This window comes from Drosophila persimilis, unplaced genomic scaffold (assembly GCF_003286085.1).
Source record: "Drosophila persimilis strain 14011-0111.01,24,50 unplaced genomic scaffold, DperRS2 tig00000124-arrow-pilon, whole genome shotgun sequence".
Taxonomy (NCBI): Eukaryota; Metazoa; Arthropoda; class Insecta; order Diptera; family Drosophilidae; genus Drosophila; species Drosophila persimilis.
Window position 1 is genome coordinate 9129672 of NW_020825294.1, and position 13105 is coordinate 9142776.

General features: G+C 48.5%; 4 protein-coding genes across 4 annotated transcripts; 1 reads left to right on the forward strand and 3 right to left on the reverse strand.

Annotated features, from left to right (window-relative positions):
* Positions 1-587: 587 nt before the first annotated feature.
* Positions 588-3226, reverse strand: LOC6596643 (fibroin heavy chain). Its single transcript, XM_002021615.2, has one exon. It carries the CDS (start codon positions 3145-3147, stop codon positions 652-654), a length of 2496 nt encoding a protein of 831 aa, XP_002021651.2. The 5' UTR covers positions 3148-3226; the 3' UTR covers positions 588-651.
* A 1341-nt stretch (positions 3227-4567) lies between these two features.
* Positions 4568-6383, reverse strand: LOC6596644 (lipase 1). The gene is made up of 5 exons (XM_002021616.2): positions 6136-6383; positions 5891-6068; positions 5471-5826; positions 5265-5402; positions 4568-5196 (listed from the first exon to the last, which is right to left on the reverse strand). Exons 1-5 carry the CDS (start codon positions 6334-6336, stop codon positions 4744-4746), a joined length of 1326 nt encoding a protein of 441 aa, XP_002021652.1. The 5' UTR covers positions 6337-6383; the 3' UTR covers positions 4568-4743.
* A 608-nt stretch (positions 6384-6991) lies between these two features.
* On the reverse strand, positions 6992-10551 carry LOC6596645 (lipase 1). Its single transcript, XM_002021617.2, has 6 exons — positions 10450-10551; positions 10208-10385; positions 9904-10157; positions 9689-9838; positions 7648-7776; positions 6992-7582 (listed from the first exon to the last, which is right to left on the reverse strand). The coding sequence occupies exons 1-6, from the start codon at positions 10549-10551 to the stop codon at positions 7172-7174; spliced, it is 1224 nt and encodes a 407-aa protein (XP_002021653.1). The 3' UTR covers positions 6992-7171.
* Positions 8180-9558, forward strand: LOC6596646 (aminomethyltransferase, mitochondrial). Its single transcript, XM_002021618.2, has 2 exons — positions 8180-8722; positions 8785-9558. The coding sequence occupies exons 1-2, from the start codon at positions 8249-8251 to the stop codon at positions 9541-9543; spliced, it is 1233 nt and encodes a 410-aa protein (XP_002021654.1). The 5' UTR covers positions 8180-8248; the 3' UTR covers positions 9544-9558.
* Positions 10552-13105: the final 2554 nt, after the last annotated feature.

A 13105-nucleotide genomic window follows, 5' to 3' on the forward strand; every position in this document is an offset into this window, starting at 1 on the left:
GCTTAATTGCGTCGCAGACAATAATTTTCTTAGGGGGATTGTTTGGCAATACTCGAAGAGTAGTTTATATATATGTTGCAATTTGAAACAGATAAGAAATATACTATAAACACGTCATGTTTATAGCAAGAACTTAATTACTAATAAAGAGTGAATGAAAAAGTGCTGATCATTTATAATAGAACAAAAGAATGAAAACAATATTTTTTAAGTCTGGATCTACAGACAGTCGGAAGAACGAATAAGGACGAGTCGACGATTGATGCTGCAATGCTTTTGAAATGAAGGTAAAAATTTGTCAAAAACGATATCATTTTTGTTTCCGACTCTATAAACTCTATATATATTCTGGATTAGCATCAATAGCCGAGTCGATTGAGCCATGTCTGACTTGAGCTTCAGACTTGAGCGACCCGACTTTGTGAGTATTTTGTTGTCTAAACTTTTTGCCACGCCCAGCTGGCATATTGACCACTACTCTAATACTACATTGCCTCACAACGTTTAGGTTGAGTTTCTAGTAACGATATCAAAGGCACGTTCTTATTGAGGCCATGCGGCTTTCAATAAAGGTAAATTTTATTTCGTTAAGGTAAAATTAAAGTAATATTTAGAAATAGTAAAATTTAAGTCTTGAATTATTATCTGAGACTAACCATAGAGAAAGCCGCCAACATGGTTGATGGTGCCTCCAATGTGGCCACCTCCGAATTCCATTCCTGCGCTGGCAGCATTATGATCGAGATTTCCTCCAGCTCCAAAGGCATGTCCGCCAAGAGTGACGCCCCCGCTGTGGCTTCCAAAAAGCCCGGATCCAGTATGACTGCCTCCAAAGGAAAGGGAGCCTGAGCCGCCGTGGCTTTCAAGTGATGCACCTCCGGCGCCGACAGACGACAATGCTGAAGCGCCAGCTCCAAGAAAACCGTTGGCAACTCCATGCAAAAGTGAGGCAGCGGCCTCATGTGCTCCACTACCCCCAACAGAGCCAGCTGATAGGACAGAGCCAGTTCCGATACCATGACCAGCTCCAAAAGCACCGATGCTCAACTGCGCGGTGTTCGTCTTGTGCGACCCAGATGTGTGAGATCCCAGTGAGGTTAGCCCTGAGCCTGAGGCTCCAGTGCCCGCAAGACCGCTTACCATCTTATTGAATGAAAGTGCACCGAGGGATGCAGCAGCTGAATCTGAAGAATGTAGAGCCGAGGCTCCAGCTCCAGTGGCGCCTAATAATCCATGTGCCTCAATTCCAAAAACAGAGCCAGATGATCCATGTCCAGATCCAGAAGCTTCGACGCTCGTGTGTCCGGAACTCATGCTATGGGATCCAGAACTCTGTGACGACGAGTATGAACTTGATCCACTAGCCTCAGACGATCCGATAGCAGCAATACCGCCGCCGAAATTCCCTGTGTTTTGAGCACCGAAAGAGGCAGCGGACGAACCTGCGGATTGAAGAGCTGAAGCACCTGCTCCGGCCGCACCTATCAAATGGTTTGCCACCATGTGGGATCCACCTCCTACAACAGAGCCGGAAGATGATCCCTGTGCGAATCCAGCATCTCCAGAAGTACCGATGCCAAGCTGTCCGTTACTTATCTTTCCAGATCCAGAGGCTACGACGCTCGTCTGTCCGCTACTCATGCTATGGGATCCAGAACTCTGAGACGACGAGTATGAACTTGATCCACTAGCCTCAGACGATCCGATAGAAGCAATACCGCCGCCGAAATTCCCTGTGTTTTGAGCACCGAAAGAGGCAGCGGACGAACCTGCGGATTGAAGAGCTGAAGCACCTGCTCCGGCCGCACCTATCAAATGGTTTGCCACCATGTGGGATCCACCTCCTACAACAGAGCCGGAAGATGATCCATGTGCGAATCCAGCATCTCCAGAAGCACCGATGCCAAGCTGTCCGGTACTTATCTTTCCAGATCCAGAGGCTACGACGCTCGTCTGTCCGCTACTCATACTATGGGATCCAGAACTCTGAGACGACGAGTATGAACTTGATCCACTAGCCTCAGACGATCCGATAGAAGCAATACCGCCGCCGAAATTCCCTGTGTTTTGAGCAGCGAAAGAGGCAGCGGACGAACCTGCGGATTGAAGAGCTGAAATACCTGCTCCGGCCGCACCTATCAAATGGTTTGCCACCATGTGGGATCCACCTCCTACAACAGAGCCGATAGACGATGATCCCTGTGCGAATCCAGCATCTCCAGAAGCACCGATGCCAAGCTGTCCGGTACTTATCTTTCCAGATCCAGAGGCTACGACGCTCGTCTGTCCGCTACTCATGCTATGGGATCCAGAACTCTGAGACGACGAGTATGAACTTGATCCACTAGCTTCGGATGCTCCAATTGCAGCAAGACCGCCGCCGAAATTCCCTGTGTTTTGAGCACCGAAAGAGGCAGACGAACCAGCGGAATGAAGAGCTAAATCACCTGCTCCGGCGCCACCTATTAAATGGTTTGCTGAGAATCCATGTGCTAATCCAATATCTCCAGAAGCACCGATGCCAAGGTGTCCGGCATTTATCTTTCCAGATCCAGCGATAGCAGATAAAGCAGCTCCATGATGTCCAGAAGCTCCTATTTCAGCAAGACTGCTGCCAAAATTCTGAATTTTTTGAGCTGCGAGAGAGGCAGAAGAAGAACCTGTGGAATGAAGAGCAGACGCACCTGCTCCGGCCGCACCTATTAAATGGTTTGCTGAGAATCCATGTGCTAATCCAATATCTCCAGAAGCACCGATGCCAAGGTGTCCGGCATTTATCTTTCCAGCTCCAGCGATAGCAGATAAATCAGCCCCATGAGCTCCAGAATTTGCGCTTTGAAATCCAGAATTATGTGATGAAGAGCTAGAACCACTATATGAATTTCCAGATACGGCAGAAGAACCTGCAGAATGTAGAGCTCCAGCTGCAGCAGCTCCCAAGATTCCGTGACCATTGCTCACGCCTAATCCGTGGGTCGAGACACCATGGCTGAGGAGACCACTTCCCATTGAGAGTCCAAGGCCACCACTTAGGCCAGTACTATGTCCCAGGCCCAGACTGATACTGCCACCGCCCAAGCCAAATCCGGCCGAGGCCAGAGAGACGCAACAAACACTCAGCACTGCACGAAATCCCTCGAGAGCCATTGCCACTAAGTCACTGTCTAGGTCCCGTGGAAACGGCGACCTTTTATATCGACGAAAATGCCCAGCCTAGCCTAGAAGCCACTGCAATAACTAACTATAAAACCTCAGTGACGTTTTCAATATTTAATGCACGAAGTGAAGGAAAAACGAGTTTCAATACATACATATATCATCTATAAGGTGGAGGGGGGGGCTCACCCTATTCTAAAAATATAACACGAGCTGAGGACAAATCTTTCTTAAGTCCAAACTATAGTTTAGAGAAAGACATTTTTCGAAGAATACGTGCTGTTGTATACACTTGCAGAGATTTTGGGTAGAAGAAAGGTGCATTTCTGACCGTATAGTAGTAGCATATAGAAATCAAGGAGAAGAACTAGATCTAACATAATAGCTTGCTTTACAACATATTGCGTATATCCTGAGATTTTTCAAGCCATTCTCTTTCAAATCGTCGTAGAATATTCCTTAAAATGGAGAGTATGAACCAAGTTACTTCAAAGTAATTTATATGAACAGGTTTGGCTGCATGTACATAGATGTGTGTGTGCTTAAATATCCTATGGGGATAGCTGACAGTACTCCTGGCCATGAGGATGGGTTGATGCTCAATAACTGGTTATCCTCTAACTACTCTATGTACTGTGAGTTATATTTAATGAGTACCGAAAGGCTATATAAGAGAGGTTCTGATTCCAAATTTGTGCCAAAAATAATTTACTCCAAAATGAATTCATGTTGACATATTAAGAATTCCCCATTCCCACAGCATAAGTATAACAAATGTAAAATGAAGGGAAGGGAATTTGAGTCTCGGATTTGTGGCATTTTTTCTGATTGGCTATTTTTAGACTTTAATGAACCAAGCCAAATCATGAATTTAAAACAACGATAGTGAGCACAAGGGATCTCTTGTCGCACCACTCTTGTAACATTAGCGCTAAGTATTTGCTATTAATAACTGCAGCACTACAATATCTACCATTCTCAAGTCCTTGCATAGATACACATTTATCCAACAAGAGAACTGGCTATTGAAGGTTTAAATTTAGGTCTGCACTTAAGCACAGATTTTTGCTTAACTTGGCTTATTCAGGAAGAGCCCAGTGCAACAGAGTTGAACCGAACCGAAATGCAAATGCCAAGACAATGTGGCATGAAAGCATCTGAAAAGCCCAAGAAAGTAGGGGCAAAAGTGGGAAAGGCAACAACATCGCAGTGAGAGTAAGCCGTGGCCTCAGTGGCAGCTGTTGGCGGAGTGGCATGTGCATGGGAAAATGGAAAATTGTACTCGAAGGAAATCTGCTTGCAAATGCATGTATCGTGCTTCTTGCAGGGGTGGGTGGGCTGCTGCTGGAAAATCTGTTACAGCATTGTGGGCCAAAAGAAACACTTGACTTCCGTTTCCGGTCGCAGGCAAGACTTTTGCTCTCTTAACACCGACCCGACCCCCGAGCCCAGACCCCGCCCCTTGCATATTTGAAAACCCGAAATTGTATGCAAATATCTCTTCCATATTTAAAGCTAAGTCGAACAGAGGCAAATAAATAAATAAATAAATACTAAGTGTATAGGTTCCGCTCCCTCAAGATTCGCTCAGATCGCATGTAGGCCACGTCCGCGTGCTCCCCGACTGACTCGAACAGCCCGGCCTTCTCCTTGGGGATCCTCCGGCAGCTTGCCGAGCACCTGCAGCATTCGCTGATAGAGCATCTTCCGTACATCGATGGCCCAGAGGAAGTCCATGTGGTTGAACTCTTTCACGGGCACCAAGTACTTGCCTGTCACATTCCCCAGATCGTCGCACATCGACTCCACGTCGCGGGGATGGCAGAGCAAGTCGTTCGTGGAGTAGTACACAAAGGTGGGCACTGTCACCAGGCTGAGGTTGTACCGCGGCGGCTGGTGGTCCCTGTACAGAAGCATGTTTTTGTTGGAGCTGTAGCTGTAGGGGGCAAAGCGGCCGCTCTTGATGATCTGTATGAAGTGCTTCACCTGCTTGGCGGCCACTCCGGCCGGGTAATGACCCAGGATAACGGGGAACATTTTCTAAAACGTATACAGATAAAGTGAGTTTAGAGCGCTCTTTGCTTGTAGGTCTCTTTGTCTCGTATTACCCTGTTGAACTCATTCCAGTTGCGTCCTACTATCCCAAAGACAGCCTCGATGCACAGTCGCTCCGTCTCCTCGGTCATGCGGCACAGGAAACGGAACTCTCCGTTGAACATTTCTCTGATGGAGCTACCCACCAAACTCTAAATTTGTTATATTTGGAAAGGGAATTTCACTGAGATCTTATGAGGGTATGCACTGTCCTACTCACATTGAAATACAGGCTTATGGCTCGTATGTAGGGATGGTCTTCGGTCTCTTTGGCGTAGACTGCCGGCGCCAGCGCCTGCATGGAGATGACTTTCTCGTTGTATGTCGGGCGCATCGAGCACATCACGAAGAACGAGGTGCAGCCCTGGGAGTGTCCGGCGTAGTGCAGCCGCTTGAAGCCGGTGACCTTTAGCACATAATCGATCATTGCTGGCAGGTCGTACATGCCTATCTCGTGCCAGCTGAAGTCCCAGAACTTGGACTCGTCCGGGTCGAGGCTGGTATGATTCCTCGAGTAGCGATTACCGCGTGCGTTCCCCAGCCAGACGTCGTAGTTGTGGTCAGCCAGCAAATATGCTGCGGGGTACGAATGGGGGTAATCAGAGGCCCATTAATCAGAAATCCCACGCGATGCACTCACCCAGGCTCACGTTGGGGCCCATTACCACGAAACCCGCCGAGCTGTCCACAAGTCCGTGCTGGAGCAGGAAGGGCTGGGAGCCCTGACTGCGAATGCGGTGCATTGTCAGGATGTACCCGTCCTCGGTGGTCACATGATGCACTTCCGCCTCATAGCCGTACTTGGCAATTAATTTGTCCTGTTGATGAAATGTGTATGAGACAGGGCTGGCAACGATGACGAGGCCTGGTCGTTAATCTTCCTACCACACTGAGACTCGAGTCCTGCTTGATGTTCTTACGCTGCAGCTTCTCCTCGAAGGTCTCGTCCTCCACGCTCTCCTCCTCCTCCTCTTCCTCCTCCTCCTCCTCGTCTTCGTCTCCGCCTATCAACTGGGCGTGGGTCCGATTTATAAAGACGCACAGACCCAGCAGCAAAATCAGGTGCAGCTTTAGTTTTTGGCGCATCTTTTGGCTTGCGTTACGAAATCTGCTCAAGACGAAAGTGAAATCCGTGGACTCTCTCTGTCTCTGATTGGAGTCTCAACCTGAACGCTGGGCGGCGCGAACCCAACTGAAAGTCGAACCCCGAGCCGAAAACTGTCAATGGCCCAGACCGTCGGCAAACGCAAACCTCAGCGGAGGCCCTACCGATGCCGAAATACGCAATACCCAATACCCCAAAACTTTCGATCAGACATATCCAACAACAACATTGCGTACTGGTACTGTGACGTGTTACCAGGTCGTGTTTACCTTTCGATTGCGTTTTTCGGCTGGGGACAGTTAATTAAACGTGGTGCGGTGTCTTTGGGGGTATAGCTGCGGGCATTTGGGATGCGTGGGGCGTCGCAATCAGAAACGAACAATTAATCAGGTGCAGTGCAACAGTGAAGCTTCGAGTGGGTTGTACTTTCTTATCAAGAAATTCTATTAGCGTCCAATTATAATTCCAGCAAGCGACAAGTCGTAGAAGCCAGGTATTTACAACCCAAACCTCGTTGGCCAAAGCCTCCAGCCGTCGCGGCGTTGTAGGTCAAATTGAGCAGCACAAAAGGCAAGGGAAACAGATAAATTTGTTGTTTACGATCAAAAGAAAGTAAGAGTGTCGACCAGTGGACGCTTTTGGCTTTTGCCTTTTGGTATTATACTTTTATTTTGCTTTTTATGGCCAGGCAGCCGCATTACATAATTGGCATTTGGGCTGGCTGCCAAGACAAATAAACCATTTCGCTGGGTAATTATTTTTGTTATTCGTATATTGGGGCGACTCAATGACCGCCTTTGATGACCCAACTGTTCGCTATTCAATTATATATGATAATTTACCCTCGAGAAACTTTTCCATTGACTCGATTAACTTGTCGTTGACCAGAGTCTTGACCTCGGAAGAGATAAGGAAGTCGAAGTGATTGAATTTCGGAGACTCGATTCTCCTTACGCTCCTCACAGAGCTCATCATGCGGGCGTAGATCCCGTGCACTCCTTCCGGCGTGGCTATCGCATCTGTTTCTCCGAAGTACAGTATAGTCGGCACACTGATCTGGCTGAGATTGTACCGCAAGGCCTCTACTCCATTGTAGACCTGCATGTTCTGAATCGGCCCATAGTCGTAGGCGATAAAGTCTCCAGACTTCCAGATCTGCTGCAGATGCTGTATCTCCCGAGCGGAACCCCCCTGCAGCAGGTATTCATAGTTGAAGGCATCCAGGAGCTGATAAATACAAAGGTATGACATGTGTATTACCGGCCTTATTTCAGTGTCAGCTATGGGGTTACCCTTTTGTTGCTTTGGGCGCTTCCTGCCAACCGTTTGGTGTAATATTCACACTGATCCTGTTTGCTCTGGCATCTTTTTCGGAAGTATCCCGGTGGAAAAATTTCAAACTTGTTCGACTTTTGACGTTTCTGAAAAAACAGTTTGTTCCGATTCTGATCTTCATCTCCCACTTTATTCATGTAACCCTTCCATAGTGAACTTTCCTCAGAAGTTCCTCTGAAAGCTGGCCGCAAATCTAATATGGCTGTTCACATACGATCCAACGATCCACAAAAGCTCAGAACAGCTGTTCTGGTGTGCTTTCCCCAGACCTATCATCCACCACAACCATTTTCAAATCAACCCAGGGGGTTATCACCAAGCAAACAGTCTATTTTTGTATCTCTCCCTCTTTCGCTATCTGTGTCTCTCTCTCTCTCTCTCTCTCTCTCTCTCTCTCTATCTCTCTCTATCTCTCTCTATCTCTCTCTCTCTAAGCAATCTCTATATTTCTCTACCAGAGTCTGGGTCAGGCGAAGTCAATCTATTATCAGCTGCTCTAGTATCAGTGCCGAGCTCTGTATCTGTCTAATTCTTTGGCTTGGTCCCAGTCTTCGCGTGATGTTCAAGCTAAGCAATCGACTAAAACAGACCTGGGTTCTGCGCCCAACCCTGGGCGGACTACGCCACGCCTCTTCGGCAGGCGAGGGAAACCGCACGGCCCTCTACGATTTCCACGTGCAGAAGGGGGGAAAAATCGTCAACTTTGGGGGCTATGCGCTGCCAGTGCAATACTCTGACCAGAGCATCATCGCCTCGCATCTGCACACCCGGAGTGTGGGCTCCATCTTCGATGTATCGCATATGCTCCAGACCTACGTGAGGGGCAAAGATGCTGCTGCCTGTCTGGAGTCTGTGTGTACGGCGGACATCTTAGGTACTCCGGAGGGTAGTGGAACCCTCACGGTTTTCACCAATGACCAAGGCGGCATTCTGGACGATCTCATTGTGAACAAGGTCAGCGAGAAGGAGCTGTATGTTGTCTCCAATGCCGCTATGAAGCAGCAGGATATGAATATAATCAGTGCGGCTGCGGTATGGCATAATTATAGAGATTTTAGGAAGAACCAATTCTACATATTTGCATTTACTTTCAGTCATCCTTCAAGTCACAGGGCAGGGACGTTTCCGTTGAGTTCCTAACACCTTCGGACCAGTCCCTGATTGCCGTACAAGGCCCGCGAGTGGCTGCGGAACTAGCCAAGCTGCTGGCTCCAACTACAGCCCTAGACCAACTCTACTTTATGCAATCCTTCGTCGGCACTTTGGCAGGCATCCCCAATGTGAGGATTACGAGATGTGGCTACACCGGGGAGGATGGAGTGGAGATATCGGTGGCTTCTGGCCACGTACAGGCCCTCACCGAAGCTCTCTTGGCTAATGGAATCCTTAAGCTGGCCGGCCTGGGAGCCAGAGATTCGCTACGGCTGGAGGCAGGTCTCTGTCTCTACGGCAGCGACATCGATGCCCAAACTACACCTGTGGAGGCAGCTTTGGCCTGGCTAGTGGCCAAAAGACGTCGAGCAGCACGCGACTTTCCAGGCGCTGATGTGGTTCTCAGCCAACTGAAAGGAGGAGTTCAGAGGCGCCGCGTGGGCCTACAAATGCTGGGAGCAAAACCTCCGCCAGCCCGCTCAGGCGTGGCCATCTTCAGTGGGGGCCAACAGGTGGGCCAGGTGACCAGTGGCTGCCCAAGTCCCAGCACTGGTCGCAACATAGCCATGGGCTATGTGTCGGAGTCGCTGAAGGCGCCTGGAAGCAGGGTGGAGCTCAAAGTGCGCGATAAGGTCTATGAGGCAGAGATTACGAAAACGCCGTTTGTCAAAGCTAATTACTACAATAAACCAAAGATATAGAGCCGGATGAAGGAACATGGAACCTGGAACCTGTGGGCGGAATGGGGCTTGGTACAGCCGAAGGGAAAGCAAAAGTGTATGTTCGATGCGAAACCATCGAGACAGGAGAGGGCATAACAAGATTATTACAGCGTCCGCTAATTACCTTGACAAACTTCATGAGGCTGCGCACCTGTGCGGAGTCGAAACGCACCTGTCCATGCAGCCGGGCGAGGGGCGCCAGAGCCTGCATGAGCTGGATGCGTTGATTGAAGCGCGGATGCATCGAGCAGAGCACCAGGAACGCATTGAAGGCCTGCATATCGAACGGAGGATGAAGCCATGTTTAGGGAAGGGCACCACCGGACAAACTCCGCTCACCTGCGAGTGTCCAATTAGCAGCACTTGGCGCGGTGGCTCCTCTTTATCCGCTCCGCTGGACTCCTGCTCGCCGCCAGTGACCTCTGCCATGCGGTCAATTATGGCGGGCAAGTCGTAGGTGCCATGCTCGTGGAAGCTGAAGCGCCAAAAATCTGCCATGACATCGGTCAGTTCGAGGTGACGGCGCCCGTATGGTGAGGCCCCCCGCAGATTCGCCAGCCACACGTCGTACTGGAGCTGGTGCAGCTGAAAAGCTGCCCAATGCTTAGTTGGATACCCAGGCACAAGGGGCGTACTCGCTCACCCAAACTCTTGTCGGGCCCTAGGCAGACCCAGCCCAGCGAGGATCCCAGCAGTCCATGGACCAGCAGCACAGTGCGTGCCCCGGGCCGCGGCAGTCGTTGCAGCTGTAGCTGATAGCCATCCGCGGTAGTCACATTATACAGTTCATGGCTTACGTTGTGGGCCTCCAGCCAGTCGAGCTACATGGGAATTAAGCAGAGGAGACAGTGGCAATGTCGCTGAGGAATGGGTCCTGGTACTTACCGTCGTCCACCTGTAATGCGGTTCCGATTGGCTAGCGGTGTTTATTTGAACGCAGGTGATGAACATCACGGGGGCGACAATGATCCAGCCTATCTCCGTCATTTGGTTTGCTCAACTGACTTTCGCGGGGCCCCGACCTTGCTGCTGGCACTAATTGCGGGGCTCTCGATCATCTTTCCACTTGGCTTCAGTCCACTGGCCAACAAGAGATTGAAATCGGCTTGCCGAATGTACAGTCCGTTCTCATTCAACAATCACCAAACATACTTCAGTATTCTAGGCAGAAACTTCCGGTAGTAGAAAATTGGTCTTTAGAATTGCAGATACCCCAAGGATTTGCTTAAGAAATTTATAGAAAACTCTAGCTAAATGGCATCCGAAATGCTAATAACTGTAAGGATTCGATGATTATTATTCGGTTTGTATTTCTTTCCTGTAGGTAACCAATTTCCGTCAGGAGATTGGAGTATGTATGTAAATAACTGTCCAAAAACAAGCTATGGTACAGGGTACTATTGCACTCCAGCGTTCCATGAGTAATAATGTTGTCTATTAGCATACCCGAGGTATCGGGGAGTTGCCTCCCAATGAGTGCCGCAATTAAATAAAGCTTACCAAAAGCTTAAATAACACAGATTGAATTATGCCAGCGCACCCACATACCTATTTGTACCCGTGTAGCCTTGCCCGTATCCGAACACATCGGCATCCGCATGGAGTCGCTCACACTTGAATATATACATACAATCCTCGTTGGTCATATCATCCAGTCGTATAAAGAGAAAACTGCCAAAAGGAAAGGCAACATTTTCGGGTATTCCGACTACAAGATACCTACTGCCTCAAAGTCACATCAACAATGGAACAATAAGGCATATTTTTAGATACAGATGCAGGTGCATCTTCTTTTCATTACTGCGGCTGAATCTTTGTACTATACATATGTATTTCGAGTCTACTCCCATATGCCCCAGTGTACCTACACTCGGAATATACCCGGTACAAAAATCAACTCAGAACGAGTGGCAATTGCAATTCAGAAGCAGGACTCCGTCTGCTCTGCGGTAGGGCTGCGCCCCACCAATTGCATATTTACTTATCTTCGGGCGATAACAATTGACTGCCGTGGAGTGGCAGTCGGTAAGAAACAAAAATCCCAGCGGACTTTATTAAAATTATCCAAAAACCGAGCAAAAAAGCGCCAATGGAGATGAATAAAATGCGAATGAATCCCACAAGGGTCAGAAGAAATCGCCAAATGAAATGATACAAAATGGTGAAGGGAAAAACACCGGTTGGACTGGAGTGGAAAGGCGTGGAGTTGCTGTGGCTGTGGCAGCAAAGCAGACCCCATGCCCACTGGACGCGAGACGGCACAAAGGGATGGCAGCAGCATATGTCCAGCCGGACTCTCCGGCCGTGTGCAGTCAACAGGATGCGAAAGTGCAGTCGATTAACGGAAGCGCAGAAAGGGTGCGAGATCCTTCCTCGCCCCAGACCTCGGACCGAGCATGTCTGCCTGGCTGCGGGGCTGCCCTGGGGTGGGCGTGTCATGTCGGCGCATGCATATGTATTTTTATTAAATTTAATAAAGCTGCAATTATGCAATTTACAATTTACTTTTGTGGCATTTGTCACGCCCGCGTCGGAGTCAAAGCGAAATCCAGAGAGTTGGAAATTAATTTGGCTGCGGTTGCACCAGCGAGAGGCACGAGGAGATTTAAATAAAAAACTTCCACCAGACATTTATGGAGTGAGTGTCCGAATGAGATTCCACTGGGGGGAACGATTTTCCTTTAAAGGAGTTACATATTTTTAAATGTTTGCTCTCAGAGATCCTCAGAGATGGTCAACCACAACTCGTTATTATATTGGATACATTGCATTGGATCAGCTTCAATTCTTAATCAGCATTAAGCTAATATTTTACTCAAGATAAACTTCATTGGAGTTTCTCGAAATTTCTGTAACTCCAACTTCTGTAATACCACACTCTCCAAATCACATTTGCGCCCTGAAGTTCAAGCCATAAAATCTGCCCAAATTATACGTTTTTATCAGGCATAATGATATTTTGCACGCCTCGTAAAACATGAGCCATAAACAGAGAAATCAAGATAAATCAGCACACATCAATTGACATTTTTGGCATTCAACAAAAAGGTGAATAAAGGAGAGAGCCAACAAAGGGGCCACGACGACAAATTCGACAGCGATTCCGATGCTAAGCGTTCGATAGAAAAATCATTACTTTGAGTAAATAACATCGAGGTAAACAATTTTACGGGAAAACAAGAAAAGCCAGACAACAAGACTCACAAAATGAAAATAGTAATGAAAATGGTGGCAAGAAAAAGTCAATCAATCGAGCTTGTTGTTGCAGGAAATTGTCAAAAATATTGAGAGGCAGTCGGAGAGGCAGTGAATGAAAGGAACCCACACCGAGCCGAGGCACAGACCCCGGCCTGGAGACACTTTGTATTATTAAATGGCAGACAGACAAACCGAAAGGTGCCGAGGGTGACAATGGCCATGACGACTATGGCGCCCTCCGTTTCCGCCTTACTTTTCTTTCGCGGGGCCATGTGCCATGTGCCATGTGGCAGGCGGCATGCGGCATGTGGCATGAGGCAGGTGAAGCACAAACAAAACCGCA